The sequence below is a fragment of the Scomber japonicus genome, chromosome 20 (genome assembly GCF_027409825.1).
Source record: "Scomber japonicus isolate fScoJap1 chromosome 20, fScoJap1.pri, whole genome shotgun sequence".
In the NCBI taxonomy this organism is placed as follows: domain Eukaryota; kingdom Metazoa; phylum Chordata; class Actinopteri; order Scombriformes; family Scombridae; genus Scomber; species Scomber japonicus.
In genome coordinates, this window is record NC_070597.1 from 25,967,906 (window position 1) to 25,988,078 (window position 20,173).

The following is a 20,173-nucleotide window of genomic DNA, read 5'->3' on the forward strand; positions in this document are numbered from 1 at the left end:
TGGACACAACATGTGAAAAACTTTACCGCTGTTTGAGTTTAAAAGGCTTCTCCTGGTTGTAATCTTTGTGGTTGTTGAATTCGTCTCTGTCGGGTCCGTTGGGTCCATTGTGACCGTGAGATGATTTCATCAGGACCTCGAAGTCAGACACAGTTTCAAAGTCCTCCAGCTCCTGCAGAAACACAGTAGTACTATTTAAATATCATGCTTCTATTAGTAAAACACACTGCTGCACCTGCTGAAGCAACATGTCTTCACTCTCAGTGTTTGTGCACTGGAGGCTTCAACTTTCCACATCACACTTGTACAAGCTGCTCACTAGATATGTTGCATACAGTAGTTATCACAAATAATCACATGTATAACCACATCTTTAACTGAGATTTAAGCTGAGCACAGAGATCTTCCCTCCTTCAGCAGATCAATGTGAAAATGTTGCACATTCATCAAAAACATCCAACTGAAGGAGAGAGGAGGAAGCTCACATGTAATGATTTGAAATACTTCTACAGAGATGTTGCATTCATGTGGGTCAAAACATTTAAATGTTATGTTGTAAATGTGTATGTATGTAAATGTCATGTTATGTGCAACATTAGTAAAAGAAAGTGCTGGGGATCAAATGGTTTGCATCTCTGTGAACTGTTTCAAAGTATTGTGTCTGTGTGTCATCAGTATGTATCTCTCTTACCCTCTTTGGTGAGAAGAGGCTTCCATTATGTGAGGACCTGGAGAAGGACTCAGCACACTCTATGGGCATGCTCATTCTGTAGAAGGTGATGTCAGTGTTGCTGTTCTGTGAGCCAAATGATCTCTGAGTTACCTTCAGACAGGGACACGACTCCACTGTCCCATCTATCCTCGTCACCTGGAAGAAGAAAGATAAATCCACACTGTTACTTTAAGATGTTACAATCAGCTCAGCTTCCTTATTCCATAGTTTAGTAAATGATTAATAAATGTTTTAAAATGTGCCTGAAGAGGAATCTTTCATTCTAGTCCCCTACCAAGCTGCTAGCTGCCTGGCTCTCTCACCTCTATGTGTTGGTGGTTGGGGGGCACAGGTACAAACTGAGGCAGCCTCTTGCTGAGCCACATGGTAACGTCTCTGTTCATGTTGACGGCGAACGGTTCATAGCCTTCCTGCAGGCCACAGATGGTGAAGTATTTCAGAGTGCTGACGTCTTTACCAAAGTTCATCCTCCCCACCTGACACACACCTAGGCTGCACACTGGGATGAAACCTGAGGACACACAGAGGACATGAAATACTCATAGATTTGTGCAAATTCATAATCAATAATCACATGGGTAATCCAGTAATCTATTACAAGTCAATCTAAACTCAGAAGAATTTTCATTATCAGTTTGTACATCATTTAAGAACTGTGTATATCAGTGGATATGAAGTATGATTAAAGATAAACAAATCAATCATTTAAGAGTCAGATACTGAAATGGAATAAGCTGCATACAACTGAGGATACATCATCTACAAAAGGTTACACAGCACTGATTAACATTTATATTTTACAAAGTTGACTGCAGACATGATTAATGTCCTGTCATCTTCTAAAACAGGGATGTCAAACATACGGCTCGTGGCCCACAAATGGGTCCAATCTGACCTATAACTTTGCAAAGAATGAAAATTGCAGAAAAATAATTGTAAATGTTCTACTGCTTCAGAGATTTGTTTCCCCACCCTGACCAGAATACAATTACAAGTAATACAAGAATACAATACATACATATTACGGTCATATTTAAACCATTCATACATTGAATTGATATTTTAATCCTAGTTGAGCTTGACATCCTGAATTTATTGTGTAACTATATTTGCTTTTATCTATTGTGTTTTATTTATTGTGTTTTTATAGTTTATCATACTCATAATTGTTCTTTTATTTGATCTTGTGTCCTGAGCTTGTAGAGCATGAGGTTGTTTTAAATGTGCTATATAAATAAACTTTAACTTGAACATTGTACAAAATGCTGTCAATCAGCAGCTTCTGTTAAAAATAATCTGAAAAAACCTGAGACATAATATTGTTGAAATTGCACTCATTTTCACTGTAAAAAGCTGGCTTATTATAATAAATTATAATATATCACCTGTAGGTTATTTTGGTGTTACTGGTCTGGCCCACTGGAGAGTAAATTGGACTGTATGTGCCCCCTGAACTAAAATGAGTTTGACACCTCTGCTCTAAAATATTCAGACAAATCTGTTGTGTATCCGACATCAAAGGAGGAGACTTATGAAGATGAAGTTGAGAGCTTTGTCATTTAGTGTGATGATAACTAACCTCAAAGGATGAGTTAGATGCATATGTGTGTGTGTGTGTGTGTGTGTGTGTGTGTCAGTGATACAGTACTGACCTTCACCAGCTTCAAAGTCCTTGAAGGCGAGCTCAGAGCCAGAATCATCCAGCAACACTTCTCCATTAAGTGTGAACATCATGGTGTGTTCATTGAGATCCACCATGCAGCCCACCACGTCACCCGTCTGCCAGGCACGCCCAAAGTGCTCGTTACCCTGGTGCCAGCGCTGGACCTGGAAGAAGCATATGTCAAGAGGCATTGACACACAGGGGGGGGGGGGCTGCTCAGTGGTGTAAAGGGAACAAGGACTCACACACACACATTTAGTCTTTAATGGCACATATGAGTGGTTGGTGAATCTATCACTCCTTTTCCTGTGCTAAGAATGTTCCCTAAGGTTCAGGACTTGTAATTAAATCTTAATGAGGAGTTTAAAAACAAGACTGAAAACTACTATAAATGTAGTTATGTTGGGTTTCATCTGATAATAATGCATCAGAATCAATGTTGATGCTAATCATTCACTCATCACCAAGACTGTGATAATCCACCCCCCAAATAATTCACTTTGCATTTAGTTTATAGAACATAATTCATTTTTTGTGTTTTTTTAATTTTAAAAAACAGGTCTAAACAAACAGGCATTTAAAGGGTTACAATCCTTTTGATTTGTTTGATATTTATTATCAGGACTTTATGACATTTTTGTCCCTTATGAACTCAAAGGAACATTTTTGAAGTGAGGTACTTGGGTTAAGGACCAATTTTAAATGAAAGATGGCTTAGGTCTATTTCAAGATGAACCAACTAGTTTCTACTAACAGCATGATCACACTCCACTAGTATTAAGTCTTTTCCATTTAAATGAGTGATTTATTTTCTCCTTCCTTAGCATTCATTTTTTCAGTGTGTTAAAATTATGAATGCTCATTGTTTTTATTTGTATTTTATCTTATCTTTATAGCAATGTGTCAGCTTGGTTGACTAATTTGACAATCTTAACAATAATTTTAAAACCGTAAATACAATATGACATACCATGATCAGATGTGTGCTATATCCAGGTTTTTGGGGCTTTTTAATATTGTTACTGATTTTGTTTATTATAATGGATATCACTAATAAATTGTGGAGGATGTGAATGATGCTTTGACAACATAAATACACTGATAATGATTTTGAGTATTTTTGTCTTATTTTAAGGTAGGATTATATAATACGCTGAGTGATACAAATGATAGACAGTAAAAAGAGAAATCCAGCCACCTTGAAGCCATCAAAGACAAAGGCCTGATCATCAGATCCCAGCTCCTGGTCTGGTAGGCATCCTGGTCTGGCCCAACCCACTCTCATCTCTCCTGCTGTTAAAACCTTGAACAGAAACAGGAAGAGGTTCACATCTCAGATGATCCTAAATTATCTACCAGCATCTATTATATATCTGATCACATGTCATATATCTTCTTACCTCCAGCTCAAAGTACCACTTCCCAGCATTAACACAGTAGGTCTTCTCTGCTCTGAAAATGCGGAACCTCTCAGCGGACATGTTGCTGGGGTCAGATTGAGCTGCTGGATGAGAGAGAGGCAGAGATAAGCAATCTAATGCATACATTATTATAACAATTATAAAAGTCTTTGAAAGAAGTGATACATCAGAGGGTAGCTATGGTACCATGGTCCTGGTCAGGAGCTTCCAGGTTATATCCATATCCCAGCAGAGTCCTGACTGCCTCTCTCAGACTGTCTTTGTTAGACTTCTTGGTTCTCTCATCCAGCAGAACGTAGGGGACCAGACGAGGGTTTCTACGACTCTTCACATCCTGAAAAGCAATAGCCTACAGATTATATCTGTATTATATATTATATATAAAGAGATAACCAGCTACTCTATAGGAAGATGCTGCAGGGTGAGGACAGTGAATGTGCAGCATTAGACAATCTTTCCATTCCTCCATTAAGGTTGCTCTTGAGATAAGAAGGGGGAGCTGGCCACATGGTGTAGTTACCTCTGAATAAAAAACTCATATTCAACTTAAACTGTGTGTTGTCTTCATGTAGATTGAAGGCTGTGGTTGCCAGTGATAATTTGCACCAGCTGATTTACCTTTCATCTATCGCTGCAGTTCTTTATCCTCCTTATTTAAAGCTATTTAGACTCAGCTTAGCCGCAGTTAGCTTGGCTACCTGTTGGATGCCGTAGGTCCAGCCCTGACGGATGCGGTCTCTTGCCCAGACGTTATGTGCGTTCTCAGCCAGTTTGTCCACCATAGCTTCCTGGGTGGAGGTCAGTTTGATGTGATTCAGGTCCAGAGGAGCAGGTTTGTAACCGCCGGACAACTCATAGCTGCACAGATAGAGTCAAAGCACTGCACTGTTAGCTAGCCAGCTGCTCAACAACCTCCATGTGTTTATGCTGCTGTAGTCATCATAATAATCACTGTTAATTAGAGCCTGAGCGATATATTGGTCAGCCGATATTGATATCACTGATATATCAGTATCAGTGAATATGTTTTTTTAAGTTATACAGACAGCATTTGATGTATATTTGACCTTTTTTCATTTTTTTATTTATTTTTTTATTTTATTTTATTCATAGCTAAATTAGTCATTTTATACAGTGAGGCAATTGTTAAACTGTAAAATGTCATACCTTCAATACATACTGTAACATATAATATTATGGGCCAATACATCGATATCAGAATTTTGTTTTACTCCCTGGTATCAGTATCGGCCCCGAAAATCCAGTATCAGTCAGGCTCTACTATTAATTATCTCATGAAATGTCCCATTGTCCTAATCAGTGAATCATTACATCATGAATAGAATGAATCATGAAATTTCTTATCTTATGTAGTATTAATGTTTGAGGTAACTCACGTTGAAGACAGTTTCATACTCTTGACCTTCTCTACAGCGTGTTCATCTGCAAGGCCAACATGGCAACCTAAAGCCAAGAGAGTTCTGTGACACACACACGCACACACAGACACACACACACACACACACGCACACACACGCACACACAGACACACACACACACACACACACACACACACACACACACACTTCTACTTCAGCAGCTAGTAAAACTGTAGAGTTTACAGTGAAATAAACAGTGAAGGCTTGATGTGTCATCAGGGTTGAATGGTGTCACTGATGAATATTAGATCTAAATGTCACATGTCATGCTGTATCTCTGCAGGGTTAGGCATTACTTGAGAGTCTCCAGAGACATCTGTAGGTTGTAGCTGCGTTCTTGTTCGGGAAGCTTGGAGAACTCCACCAAACATGGGTGCTGCCGCTTATTATCATCTCGCACCTGAACACACACACACACACACACACACACACACACACACACACACACACACACACACAGACACACAGAGGAAAGAAAAGGTAAGGATAATAGAGGAGTGTTGCTTGGAGGACAACATGAACCAGGGCACAGCAGGCAGTCAAAGAAGTGAAATGACATCCAGGTAACTATTTTTTAGTCCTCTACCTTCTAACAGCTATCATTATTTACTACTCTGGATGTGACATATAGTATGTAAATATACAGGTACTAGGTCTGGCCCCTAACTGGGCAGGAAGTGAGGACACACCTGTGGCTGCTACTAAGCCTTAATCCCAGGGGTTTCAGGCTGTAACAGCTGTAGTAAGCAGCGTATGAGCCACAGAGCTGCTTATGACTAGACTTTAGTTAAGATATGACTGCAGAGTCTGGAAAACTCTGAGTTTAAAGGACGAGGCATCACTGATGGATTTTATAACTTATTTAGCTGTTGAAGCTAAATCAATAAATGAGCAGTATTATCATGATGGACAACCACCATTGCTGCTTTTCTAATCAATCTGATATATTCTCTTCTTAGTTGAGGTAAAAACTCCTACTTTATCAAGACAGACGGTGCACAAACAGACAGTGATGAATGTGAAGTTGGCCTCATTTAATTCCTATTAGGTAACGTGTACTTATTGCTAAGTGTTTTGGAGTGGATATTGATGTATTAAAAAATATAAGGAGTGAGACAGCTGGTTTGGTTATTACTGTGTTTTGTTTGGGGGGGGGGGGGGGGGGGGGGGTTATTTAAATGCTGTTCTGATATGAGAGGAATCTCCATGACACAATAAATCAGCTCATTCACAGTGTTCCATAAATCATTTAACTGACTTGATTTTCTTTAACCCTCCTATTGTGTTCAAGGTTTTCACACCCTCAGTGTGTTTGAATTTATTAACAAGCTGAAAAAACAAAGACTCTTATCTGCTAAGTATCTTATTATTCATCCATAACTATGATATATTACTTTCATATTTTATCTACAAATCCATTTTTCTTTGGAATAGGTACAATTTATCTATTTTATTGCTTATGACAGGCACATCCAACTATTCCATAAAGGGCTGTGTGTCTGAGTTTTTGTTCCAACCAATCAAGAACACGATTCAACCAATCAGCTGTCTAAAAACTGAGATCAGCTGATTAAATGAGTCAAGCCTGGTGTGTTCCTCATTGGTTAGAATGAAAACCTGCAGCTACATGAACCTTTATGGAATCGTTTGGACATGTCTGGCTTATGATGAGCACAGCAGGCAAATATATCACAAGACCATGACTAATGATGACCAACATAAAACCCTAATACATCATTTTACAATTGTCTTCTATGTTAAAATGAGCAATTATTGGAACATCTGTTGTGTTATGGGTCAAACCTGACTGCTGATACTTCAATTTAACTGCCAAAAAACAAACACTTTATTTTGGTTGTATGTGTGTGTGTGTGTAGCTATGTATATTTACGTATGTATCTATGTAATTGTGTGTGTGTGTGTGTGTGTGTGTGTGTGTGTGTGCATCTATGTATAGTTACATATGCATCTATGTAATTTTGTGTGTGTGTGTGTGTGTGTGTGTGTGTGTGCAGCTATGTATAGTTACATATGCATCTATGTAATTGTGTGTGTGTGTGTGTGTGTGTGTGTGTGTGTGTGTGTGTGTGTGCAGCTATGTATAGTGTGACGTCCCTCTCTTCCCTTTTTCCTTGGGCTTCTTGGCTCAGGAGCCAGTGGGTGGGACTAGAGGACATCAGGGGAACTACCTACACCTGTGTAGTTTAGGCCTCAGCTTATTTAACTGGCTGCTTTGTAATTACTTGCTCTCTTCTCTTCCTTCCAGGCCTCCACCAACCAGATGGGTTAGACTTTTGGTTTCGGTTTTGTTGGCACATATCGCACCACACGTTTCACTCATCCACACACTGTGAATTAACATTATTCTTTTAACTTAAGTTTGTAATAAATATTATTCTAGATATTTGTTGTCATGTGTGATTCCCATTTCTGTTATGGACTTTGAGCCAGTTTGTAACAATAGTTACATATGCATCTATGTAATTTTGTGTGTATTTATGTATATATCTGATCATGTTCATGTCCTTTGTTTTAATAATAATCCAGGATAACTTCTGTCTCTTTGTCTCACAGCTGCAGTCATGTGCAGTGTGCATCAGCATCACATTTTTGTCCCTCTTGGGACACTGTGACACAGCTGTGGTGTCTTCAGTAAAAACAAACTTGGAGGAGAGAGCAGTCCTGGCATTTCTCCCAAGAAGTGGAGTACACACAGCTCAGGTTTATTTTTTCTGACTGTCCCCATTATGGTCAGCTTCTTTCACAGCAGGTCTTGGCTGAGGGCATGAGAAATTTAAAAAAAAAAAAGTTGCATGTGATGTTCTAACCGTCTGTCATTTCCAGCACCACACGCATGGTGGCACAGCTCCAGCAGGTAGGGATGTAGCATCTCTGAATATAACCAACCATTCATCTACTGTGACCTCAGGCCCTGGATTGTAGGTCAGTGACTCTCACTCTACCACTTAGTCCAAAACATCTTTTATGGGTGCATATTTGTAGTTGTCATGACAAGCCAGTGTTGTCTCATGACTGTCAAATTGAATAACTCTCAAAAAATATGAATGGTTTGGAGGGATATAGTAGCATGGGAAATAGCCCATAAACTAAAAGTGGCCTCATTGGTGGATTTGTAAAGCCCAGCATGTATCAGTAGCCCCATGTAACCAGTTGAATGATGAAGTTGCATGTGTTAATCTCATGTAACCAGTTGAATGATGAAGTTACATGTGTTAATCTCCCTTTAATTGTTTCCCAACATTTCTCTCCCCTCCATGTTGTCATGTCAATAATAACCTTTTCTATATAGTATGATATAAAGAGCTCTTTGACATGTGAGACAGCATACTTTATAGGATGTTTGGTCATTTTAATGATATTCCACCTTTGCCTTAAAAGACCAGGCCATTGTTTTATGTCATTGTCTGTCTTTGAGCTTCTGAGTCATGAGTCTCCATCATTGTACTCTGGATCACATTCAACACTGTCCTATTTCCATCACTTCCTCCTCTTTTTCACATTCACCCTGCACTCTCTCCTCCTCTTCATGATCAAATATACACATTATCAAGAGCTTTTTGACTTGTGAATCTAAGCACCTGCACATGCTGCTTCAGAATGAGATGTGTGTAAGGCCTCAAACAGGTTTTACTTATAGCCATTTGTGTTACCACTCCTCCACACACTAAATATATAGCACCTTGTCTGAGAGAAGGAAGTGGTTCCCATAATAATAACAGTATAAAAGTGTGTGTGTGTGTGTGTGTGTGTGTGCTCTGCCAGGTGTGTGGTGAGTTGTGAGGAATAAAGTTCAAGCCTATATACTGTTATACAGCTGGAGGACAGGATATGTGTGTGTGTGTGATGTGTGAAGAAAAGTATGTGTGTGTATTGAATCATGTGCTGCGTGCCACTATACAACTGAAGGTAATGTGCTCTCTTGCCATTAAACATGATGTTAATATTATATAATATTATAATACTATTATAGGATTTTATAACCATGAATTGTATTGTAACTTTTTGTTACATTTACTAATTAATTATTACCAGGTCAAATTTGATCCATAACACCACAGATGTAATCCTTTTTTATAGGCATTAGAAAATAATAAATGTGTATATTTGTATAATAAATATATATATATATATATAGGCTATTGTTTGAAAATATAATGTTTTGAAAAATGTACATTTCAAATTTGACTCAAACACAATAACGTGTAGAGTTCTGGGTGTTAGTGTGATACTCACTGCACCAAACGTCCAGCCCAGTTCTATCTTATTCATCACCCACAGCTCATGGATGTTTTCTGCCAGCTTCTCCCTGATCCTCTCCAGGTGAGGGGGCAGAACAATCTACACACACACACACACACACACAGAGACCCAGACAGACAGACAGACACACACACACACAGAAAACAGAAAACAGTGACTTACATCATTTCCATCATTACGAAAAGGCTTTGTCATGAAAAGTGGGATTATGAAATAAATCATTAAAACAGTTGACATTTAAAAAATAAAACTGATGGAATCTTAAAAAATGCTTTAAAATGTATTAAATAACATATCACACTGGTGAAATCATTTAAACATATTGGTTCATTTTATGATTTCATACTGATATTAAACATTTCCTGCGCTCTCTATAAATGAGCTTTCCTCCAACCCAGCCCGACCCTGACAGTGATCTGCACTGATGTGTACCTGGCTGGTGTCTACAGGTGTGGGAGTGAATGCTGCCTGGCTCAAGGTAACGGTGGGTCCCAGCAGGTCTCTGGCTGCGGTCTGGTCCTGACTGGCCTCCAGCTTTAACTTCTCTCTGGGCAACACCGCCTCGTAGCAAGGAGCATAACCTGGAGGAGGGAGGAACTTAAACTCTCCATGACGACCCCCGAGGAGGAACCGGACCCTGCAGAATGACATGTGACACGAGGGAAAGACATTATGGTAAAGACAGAAAGTAAAATATAGTTTTCTTCCCTCTGAAGTGAAAGACCAACCATCAAAGCCAGTAAGTTACCTTGTGACCAAGTTAGCTTGTAGAGTTTCCATTAGATTCATATATTTTACAGATAAGTAATCCATTCATCACGTGTTTAATATATATTAATACCTAGATAAATAAATACCATCAGGTTAATTAAGGCGTTTTGGCTTCTTAGTGTAAATATCTGGCAATAAAACAGTTTACTCTAATACAGGATAATATATAAAACTAGATGTTCATTGTAAAGCACTGACTTGACTCCGGCTGAGAAGCTAGCCACGGGGAAGAAGAGGCCGTCTGAGTTGAAGTTCTCAAACATTCCCTGAACAGGCTGGCCGTTGATCCTGAAGGAGATACTGGGCACGCTGAGGTCCAAGCAGCAGCTCACTACGTCCTCTGCTCTCAGAAGATGCTGATTGGGTGAGCTGACGGTCCGTGCAATGCAGCCTGCACACGATTGGTGGAAAAGACAGTGGAGCGCAGAGGGTTTAGTTCTTAGTCCACAAAATGTGCCATTTAAGTCTTTGATATCATCTAAAATTTAAATCTCCCATCTGGAACGATCTTAGTCAATATTCCTCATTTCAATCCAGCATATACAGTGAATATTTCTCATGACATACAGTGTTATTAAGTAACACGTTAAGGCCCATTTATGCTCAACATTAAATACAGATACAGATGGAGCCTTCTGTCCGTTCTCCGTGTTCATTTCGTCCGTATTTCTGCACGTTTCCATAAAGCCTACGGATACGGAACAAACGGAGCAGTACCACCGGAAACCATGGGGGGGCAGTGTTGCTATCACTACTCCATACGTAGCTCTAGTGAAACACGAAGAAGAAATAACAGTGGCAGAACTTTTTGAGGAAAGGTTGTGTGAGTTGGTTAGAAACTTTAAACATATTGTTTTTGTCTTTTATACAAGAGGAACATTATCAATATCTCCACAGTCCAACCATGTTTGTTTTTGAGTTTGTTGTTGTCATGAACTTTTGACTCTGGGCTGCCCCCTGGTGGATGTATTGGTTAACATCCATGCCAACGTAAAGGACGCATGAAAGTATGTGAGCAGTGACGGAAACATCGCTTGAAAAGGACGTATACGTTGAGCATAAATGGGCCTTTAGAGTACTTGTCTGAACAAAGATGGAACAAATAGTCTGGTTATTATATAGAAGTAACATTAAATGAAAAGCTTCTACTGTATGATCTTCTCTTTCTCCAAACACACACACAATCCGCTCACCTGACCAAAGATGGAGTCCGTCAAAGCCGTAAGAGTAGAGGTCATCACCCACCCCGTTGCCTCCCCACCCCTCCCCACCGCTGGGGTAGGGTGCGTAGCCGTTGGTGTTGGCCCAACCCACCCTGAGGTGAGTGGCCTCGGCCGTGACGAACGGTAACGCCTGGTCCACGATCAGCTCGTAGTACCACTTTTTGTACTGGGCCGAACCGTCGCTGACGCCCAGGAAGATGTTGGGTCTCATGCTGTTAGGAGGAGAGAAGAAGGAATATTGTCACTGAGCAGGGAAAATGACCTGGCAACTTCTGTCCATCATGGTTTTTTTAATGTCCCAAGTCTGCATGTAAGTGTGTTAGTGTGTGTGTGTGTGTGTGTGTGTGTGCGTATACCTGCTTACGTGGTTGATCAGGCGGGTCTGCAGTAACAGATCTCTTCCTGGCAGCAGGTTGTCACAGATCAGGTGCTGGTTAGACCGCACCGCCACACCGTGACACACGCACAGCGAACACAACACATCCAGAACCTTAACACACCACAAAAACACATCGCTGTCGTCAATACATCACCGTCACAGTCCCAACGCTCACATGCAAAAAAACACCTACTGGCACACAGGTGGAACTGCAGGATTCCTGATGGATCTCATTGGGAAATTTTTCACACCACACACAAATAACCATGTGGATTATTTGCCTGCAACTTTCAAAAGTGATTTGAAGCTTTTGTATTGGAACGCTTGAATACCTGTGTGGAACTTCTGTTATAGATATACATATGCCTGTGTATATCTGCCTGCACCTTGTGGTTGCGTCCGTGCTTGTCCAGTAGAGATATAATTGATTTGATGTGTCCTTCTTTGATTATGTTGAGTGCCTCGGGACTCTCCACCAGCACACAGTGAAGCACCTCCAGTATACCTGCATATACAGAATATGGCAGTAAGCAATCAGAAGCACATCGGTATTAAAATGCCAGCAGGAAACGATGAGGAGATAGCAATATAAAAGATGATATTGTAAAGCCATTATAAAAGGAAATAAGTTATCAGTAAAAAGCTACATTGGTTAAATTGGAAATATAATAGTCTTATGAGAGTAAAACAGGCTACTTTGTCTTAAACTGCAGTTTTAATTTCATGATTGTGTGCAGTTTTTATGAAAGTAATAATAATTATAAGCAATAGATAACCAGTAAAATGTAAAATGAGCCCTCATTATCAAACACATTCTTGCTTTTGTTCTGTGTCTTAAAAACTCAGCAGCTGTTCTGGATGTACTGACTGAGTTGATTCACCCCCAACCCCCCACACCCCCCCCCCACACATGATGATTGAATGGTGATCAGTAATCAATAATTCCATAAAGCAACAACCTTTGTTAAGGACACGCTGACCTACCAGATGAGGCTTCAAGTCTCTCCAGTCTGCTAATGAGCCAGTCCAAGGAACCGGAGAACTGGGCACAGTTCTTCCTGTTTCCTCTGATCAGTGCAGCTGGGAGGAGCAGGGTAAGCGGAGGACAGGGGACAGGAGGGGACAGGAAAGAAGACACATGACATGCTGTTACTTGTGTTCATTGGTCGCAATTTGTTTTTGTTCCTTCATCATTTCTATTATTTTCTTTATGTTGTCCTCGTCTACACTATTATCAGCTTGTCAATCAACTGTGAGGCATTTTAAACCTCATTAACCTGTATGAAAGCTGCTATATCAATAAAGTTTGATTGATTCATTGATTGATGTTCTGTAATAACCCACATAACTGTACAGACAGACTATTCCTACATAGTCCTACATTCTAACCTCATCTTTCATTGAGTTAATTATCTAACCTGACACGTCAGATGGTTTGTTAACCAGTACTTTCTGAGAAGGCATCCTCAGAAACTGTTTGGAAAGGGGAGGCACTTTCAAAAAACACTTTGTAGGTGATTGGATGAACTTCTGTCACTTCTATCAATGGTCAGAATCAAATATCAATATTTTTGACCAAATAACTCTATTATGACAATATTGAAGGGATCATTATTGGTGCTTTCACAAAATACAGTATCTACACAATGAGAATAATAAATAATAAATAATAAATAATCATCAGTAACAGGATATATAATATATAATGACTAAGTGGATAAAGGCTGATAATAGTGTGTTAAGCTCAGAAAATGACATGTTTTACTGTAATGCAGCCTTTAAAGGAGGGAAAGGAAACACTTATTCCATATCATGATATTACAAGAGTACAACAAGAAATTCATTAAGCCATAATGCAAAGATAAACAGTGAAATGAGCAATAAACACTCTCAGGATTCATGCCAATGTGCAATAAACACTTCATTATTTATGTCCAAGTGCAATACACTTAATACTTAATATTTAAATCTACGCACTAATGTATATGTTTCCTTTACTTCTTTTTTCTTTTTTCTTGAGTGCTGCTTTTCTATCTTTTTAAATTGTATTGTAATGCTGCTGGATCCACAATTTCCCTGAAGGAACCCGCCCAAAGGGATCAGTAAAGTTTTGGCTAAGTCTAAGTCTACGATGTTCAAAATATAATAAGATATCTAAAATCACGATATCTATATGATATTGATTTATTGTATAGATATAAGATATAAGCCCTAATTTGGACACAAGCGCATAACTTGACACCTGACGTGACTTGATGGATTCCTGCGTAAACTTGTTCAATCATCTCTTTAAATAACACGTATTTCTGTAAAACCCTTTCTACATACAATGCCTCTAGAAATGAAGTGTGGGCTATTATATTTCCAGTGTGTGTGTGCATGTGTGTGTGTTTACCCAGTAGTTGGTAGAGGGAGTTGAGGATGGAACTCCAGGCCTCTCCTGCTTCTCTTCCTACTACCTCAGCAAAATGAGCTGCGCTGCTGTAGACGTGTAGCCGATCGATGCACTCCAGTACGAGGCTGATCATTCCCTACAGACACACACACACACACACACACACACACACACACAAACACAGCTGTTTTTACTGCTTTAATGAGATGATTCTGTTAATGGTGATACAATGAAATGAAACCAGTGATCTCCAGTTCTTCATCACCACTTTTAGACAATATTGTGATTGATGAACCTTGTTAAAAGTGATGTCACAATTGGGTCTAATCAACAAACACACAGTATCTATTGAGCTCTTCCTGTATCGTAAATACTCTTTTTATCATTAATAACCTCACACACTGTCCCCTAAAAACATCTATTTTCAGTTTTCTGTGTGATACACATTTTGGTGACACTTGCTAACAATGGCTGAAGTGTCCCAGTAAGTCATGACAGTGTCACAGTGACACACACCTCTATTGTTCCTACTTTCACATGTCAAATTGTCTACTGTGAAAAGGTTCTATTGCGGCTTCAATTTTATTCCAAACACGTTAATGCAGACGGAGCGGATGAAAATCATTTTCGTTTTCATGTAGCACCAGCAAACACAAGCTGAACCTGCTGTACACTGAGCAGACAGATGATTGACATGCAGATGTTGACCTACTGCAAACTGGAAACACATCAGTCTCTTTATTATTTCCAATGTGAGTGCTGTGCATGAAAACAACTGCAGTCCTGTCATATAGATACTCACTTGAAAGGGTTTATTACAACAGTCTGGTCATGTGACTAACTGTACATTCATACTGTGTAGGTGTCTGTATGAGACTCATGTACCAACTAACTTTGAGGAATTGTTGGGTATATTTTGTCCATAGAAATCCATTGATAACATTATAAAAATGAGATTATTTGATATTCTGTGATTGGAAAAAGTGGAGACAAAACTCAATCATGTGGCTTTAGGCATGCAGACAGAGACATGTCCTACCTCCTCTTGGAATAGGTTCTGTCTGTTCTTCAGAGCTCTCAGGCGGTTCTGCTTGTCTTCGTGTTCTAGGTGATCTCCAGGTGGTTGGAAGTAACCAATCAGATCCTGCAGACTCAGGCTGACGGAGTCGATCGGTAGATCAAAAGTAGAGCTCTTCCCCTTTTTTCTTAGCGTGTCCAGACCTCTGTTAGACATAGAGGGGAGGGAAATGTCTTTATGCTCTGATGAGTTCTCATGTTTTACTACCTGATACTGCACATGCTGCAGTTACTGACTGTATTCACTGACACCTGACAATAAGAGGAAAATGTTAGTGTCACTGTTGGTTTAGGTTTTTTCATTAGATTAATGAGATGCACATGTCTAGTTGATGATGCAGCTCAGTCTTTGGTATAATATTGATTTTTTTTTTTTTTCATCAACCATCCATGCTGCTACTCACAGCTGAGGATTTACATCTTACGTCTACATCATAATACTGAAAGCTCATTTATTTGTGGTTCACTGCATTGCATTATTGTACTATAATGAATTGTGACTAACTCCAGATTGGCTGTCTACACTGCATTCACTTGACTGGCCTTGCAGGGTTACAAGTGCACTCTGTTGTCTGACTCTGCAGTATGTTGACGGCAGCAGTGTGTTTGCTGTGCACACTTAAAGCCAAAACATCTGCTAAGCATTCACATATAAATGCAGCATGTTTGTTGCGTTGCATAAGTAAAGCTCATTTGTTGGTGTGGAAGTCTTCCCTTTGTATGAAGCTACTCTACAGTATTCTACCACGATTCTCAGAAGGAGGCGGCTCCCTCCTCAAATGAAAGGATTTCACCAAACTTTAAAGCAGGATTCGGCTTGGCTACTACTGATATACACTTAAGAGCAGGATATTTACTCTCAATTAGGTTACTATCAGTTTCTCAAATTATGTTCATTACAGAGGAGCCAGCATTTCCCCTGAGCTTCATTTTGGATGATTACAGTCTTGCTACCCTTCAAGTGACATTTCTGCATTGATGTACAGTTTATGTACACAAGCATGCTGTAGGATGCTGGTTTAGCTGGCATTCTGTGTTTTGGTGGTTTTATGTGTATTTCCTAATGTCACGTGCACTTTTCTAATCGTTATGCCGATTAGAAAAGTGTTGTTTTTAATGCAACCTTTAATACACAACACAGCTTCTTTCTCTTCTAGTTTTTTGTTACTTACAATACTTTGCATGTGTGTGTGCATGCAGTAATCCACCTGATGAAGAGGTTGAACAGGAAAACAGTACTGCGGATGACTCTGGCAGTACGACTCTCTTCGTGTTGCGAGCGGGACAGCGTCAGCCCGTCGTCCATGTGACCCTCGTGGTGCATGATGGCCTGAAATCAGATGCAACACTGCTCATAATGTCACTCTAAATGAATCCAAGCACAACATTTTCAAAAAGCAGTGGAAACTCTTTTCTTTCAAGATTATTATATAAAACCTGAGTCGGCAAAGTCAACAAGAGGGACAACAAAAGAGAGACTATCCCATGAAGATGCTTCAATTTACTAAAATACCTCAAGTTAAAGTTAAAGTCACACAAACTGTGTTATGAATGCTGCTTTAACCCTCCTGTTGTGCCCCAGTCAAGGAAGGAAGGGAAGAAGAAGGAAGGAATGGAGGGAGGGAGGGAGGGAAGGAGGGAGGGAGGAAGGAAGGAAGGAAGACAGAAGGAAAGGAGGGAGGAAGGAAGGAAGGAAGGGAGGAAGAAGGGAGGGAGGGAGGGAGGGAGGGAGGGAGGAAGGAAGAAGGAAGGAAGGGAGGGAGAGTGGGAGGGAGGGAGGGAGGAAGGAAGGAAGGGAGGGAGGGAGGGAGGGAGGGAGGAAGGAAGGGAGGGAGGAAGGAAGGGAGGGAGGAAAGAAGGAACAACCAAAACAGACAGGGTCAATTTGACCCGGGAGGACGACACAGAGGTTAAATGTCTATGATGAGACCTTAAATTGTAACAACAGGACGTATTTCTTAATGAAGAATGTTTTTCATAGTAAAACTTAATGATATGATGTAGGACAGGCCATTGGCCTTTTAAATAACCGATGATTCTTAGCCTTTTTAAGCCATTTTAAAGGTGGATTGCATGCACTGTGGTCACTTTTTGTTTTTACTATTTATTGTTATTCTCTATTGTACTTTTGTGGATTGTTTATTTTTAAATTGTACTTGTAATTGTTATTGTCATTCTATTGTTTGGCTGCTGGCTGCACCACAAATTGCCCCTTGGGGACAATAAAGATATCTTGAACTTGAACTTGAACTATGATGTACAGAATGTCCACTCGTTCTTTATTCTTTCTTAGGAATGAATAAAGGCATTAACCAGATGCAGGCTCCTTCACTTTTAGCCCAGGTCCTAACCACAACCATGAACTGCCTCACATACATGACCTGGCATAGATGCACCTTACATTTACTAAAGGCTTCATTTCTTAAGCTACCACTCATTAGTACACAGGATAGGCCAGACATACAAAGTTGGAAAAGGGGCAGCTGTGGTTCAGGAGGTAGAGCTTTGAGTGGTTGAAAGACTAGAAAAGAGCTATACAAGTACACTCCATTTATCATTTGCAGTATGGTTTAACATTGTACCAGTAACAGTACCTTTCTCTGTACACCACCCATGCGAGCACACTTAGCATCAATGGTCTGGTACGTGAGCCACAGGCAGGTGTCCACATGTTGGATGAAACAGACAGAGTCGCCGTACTTAATGTCAGGAACACCCATCCCATCTACCTCCTTCTTCACACCAGGGTCCAACTTTTCCTAAAAGACAAAGAAAGGAAACAGTTGTAATAAATTAATACAGATTAAACGTAGCACAATCATTTAAATATTAAGATTTGAGTAATTTGGAACCTTATATTTCTAGATTATTCATCATGATAAACAACTGTGAGAAGCAGTTTAATAGATTACATTTGAAGGTTTTTACATATTTCACTCCAACATATTTGCTCTCTTACATGCTGTGGGACTGTTTGTTATGTGGATTTATGCATTTGGTTGTAAAGCATTTAAATGATTTTTTAGAATATAGAGGTCCCTCTTTAAAAAAAAGAAGCCATGTTTATATAATGTGTATATGGCCATAGTTTTACTATTGTGCTATGGGGGTCCCATCTATGGGTCTATATTTTTTCTACATATATATAAATATATAAAAATATTGAGTGGGACTGGCACATCATGTGACTGTAAGGTGACCATGTGTGTTTAAGATGGTTACTGTACAGTTTGTCTTTAGTCTGAAGATGAGCAGAAGGCTTGAAAAATAAAAATTAAACCTGCAAGCTAACTTTTTTTCATGACACATATTTCAATCACTAGTTGATAATAAAAAGTCATTACTTTATAAAACTGGACAATGCAAGTCAGTTATGAAATAAAACTGGTGCTGTACAAATGTGCAATATGTGTGTCCAGTCAGCTCCTGTTCTGAAGCTGACACTCCCAACTTCTACAACTCAAGTAGAACTCACAGTCTATTAAATCACTATGCTCAGAAAACTAATCATAACCCATTGTTTTTGATTACTAAAATATTTACTTTGGTCATGGTTCAACTCCACATGTGTGCGATCCTCCAAAAAACACTCAAACTGAGAGAGAGGGACGCCCTTGAAAACACTCACACAAATGACACACGCCGGCTGTGACTCCAACCTGCTGTGACTGTTTGAGAAATACAGAACGTGTGTTTGGGGTGAAATGCGTCACTTCTACTTCTGAAAAGCAGGCAACCAAAGCTGCAGTAAATCTGTCCCTCTGAGTAGATATTTGGATGACAGTAGGACAGTTAGTCATGTGTTACCATTAGTTTGATAGCATCGCACACACAAACAGGACTCAGTGGACTTTATTGTAGTTTTATTGTCTTATTAAGATCTATTTTTATGTGCTTTTTAATAAATGACAACCCTGACTCAGCAGAATCTGCAGAGCTTCTATGCTTTCCCCTTTCCCTTTCTACTCCCTCTGCAAACCCAATACGACCGCCTGTCATTCAGCATGAAGGAATCTGAGAGGATATATTTAAATCCAGCCTATCCTTTAACTACCAAGTACATATACCCTCCTTTGAGGAAGTAATCCTCTTGCTTGGACTGTACTGTAATGCTCTGTACTCTAGCCTCCAGCTCATCCACACTGCTGCTGCTGCTATGCAACTAACTCCAGGAAATCAGCCATCATTACTCCACTTCTTGCATATTGACATTGTACGTTTTTAGAGTTCATTTTAAGATTTCTGCTAATAACTTTTGAGGCAATAGTTAGTTACATGGTTGAACTGTAAATACCATATGAGCCATAGTGCAGCATAGATTGGGGTCCCTGTGATTACTGTGGGGGCTGCATGAGGAGCTCTTAGCTTCAACTAGTTTAAATTAGTTTCAACCTGTTTAGTTTGTACTTATTTGTTCTTTATAGTTTTACTGTTTATTGTTTCAATTGCACTATAATCAATGCATGACAATCGTACTTGTCTTAGTGAAATTACACAGAGCTTTACAGAGTGAATCAATAAAATATAAAATAAAAAAAAGTACTAAAATAGTAACTTAAGTAAATGCATTTGTTATCAAAGTTGTTATTATTATAGGGTGGGTGTGGCTCAAAAAGTAGAGCGGGTCACCCACCTATCGGAAGATTGGTGAGTTAATTCAATGTGTGTGAACTGGTGAATGAGACATGTAGTGTAAAAAGTGCTTTGAGTGGTCAAAAAGACTAGAAAAGTGCTATAAAAGTACAGTCTCTTTACCATTATTCTTAATCCTAACATAAAGTCAATGAATTC

General features: G+C 39.5%; 1 protein-coding gene across 1 annotated transcript in view; it reads right to left on the minus strand.

Moving 5' to 3' along the window:
• The window catches only part of ryr2a (ryanodine receptor 2a (cardiac)), a 175,685-nt gene that overhangs the window by 100,575 nt on the left and 54,937 nt on the right, over positions 1 to 20,173 (minus strand). The window contains exons 14-34 of the mRNA XM_053341138.1: positions 17,977 to 18,141; positions 16,591 to 16,712; positions 15,345 to 15,528; positions 14,306 to 14,441; positions 12,895 to 12,990; positions 12,297 to 12,415; positions 11,888 to 12,021; positions 11,502 to 11,743; positions 10,507 to 10,699; positions 9,970 to 10,174; positions 9,511 to 9,615; positions 5,553 to 5,656; positions 5,215 to 5,298; positions 4,516 to 4,675; positions 4,004 to 4,151; positions 3,797 to 3,900; positions 3,595 to 3,699; positions 2,386 to 2,560; positions 1,036 to 1,244; positions 692 to 868; positions 27 to 172 (exon numbers count right to left, since the gene is read on the minus strand). Coding sequence (XP_053197113.1) covers positions 27 to 172; positions 692 to 868; positions 1,036 to 1,244; positions 2,386 to 2,560; positions 3,595 to 3,699; positions 3,797 to 3,900; positions 4,004 to 4,151; positions 4,516 to 4,675; positions 5,215 to 5,298; positions 5,553 to 5,656; positions 9,511 to 9,615; positions 9,970 to 10,174; positions 10,507 to 10,699; positions 11,502 to 11,743; positions 11,888 to 12,021; positions 12,297 to 12,415; positions 12,895 to 12,990; positions 14,306 to 14,441; positions 15,345 to 15,528; positions 16,591 to 16,712; positions 17,977 to 18,141 — 3,113 coding nt within the window. The remainder of the gene's footprint in view (positions 1 to 26; positions 173 to 691; positions 869 to 1,035; positions 1,245 to 2,385; positions 2,561 to 3,594; positions 3,700 to 3,796; positions 3,901 to 4,003; positions 4,152 to 4,515; positions 4,676 to 5,214; positions 5,299 to 5,552; positions 5,657 to 9,510; positions 9,616 to 9,969; positions 10,175 to 10,506; positions 10,700 to 11,501; positions 11,744 to 11,887; positions 12,022 to 12,296; positions 12,416 to 12,894; positions 12,991 to 14,305; positions 14,442 to 15,344; positions 15,529 to 16,590; positions 16,713 to 17,976; positions 18,142 to 20,173) is intronic.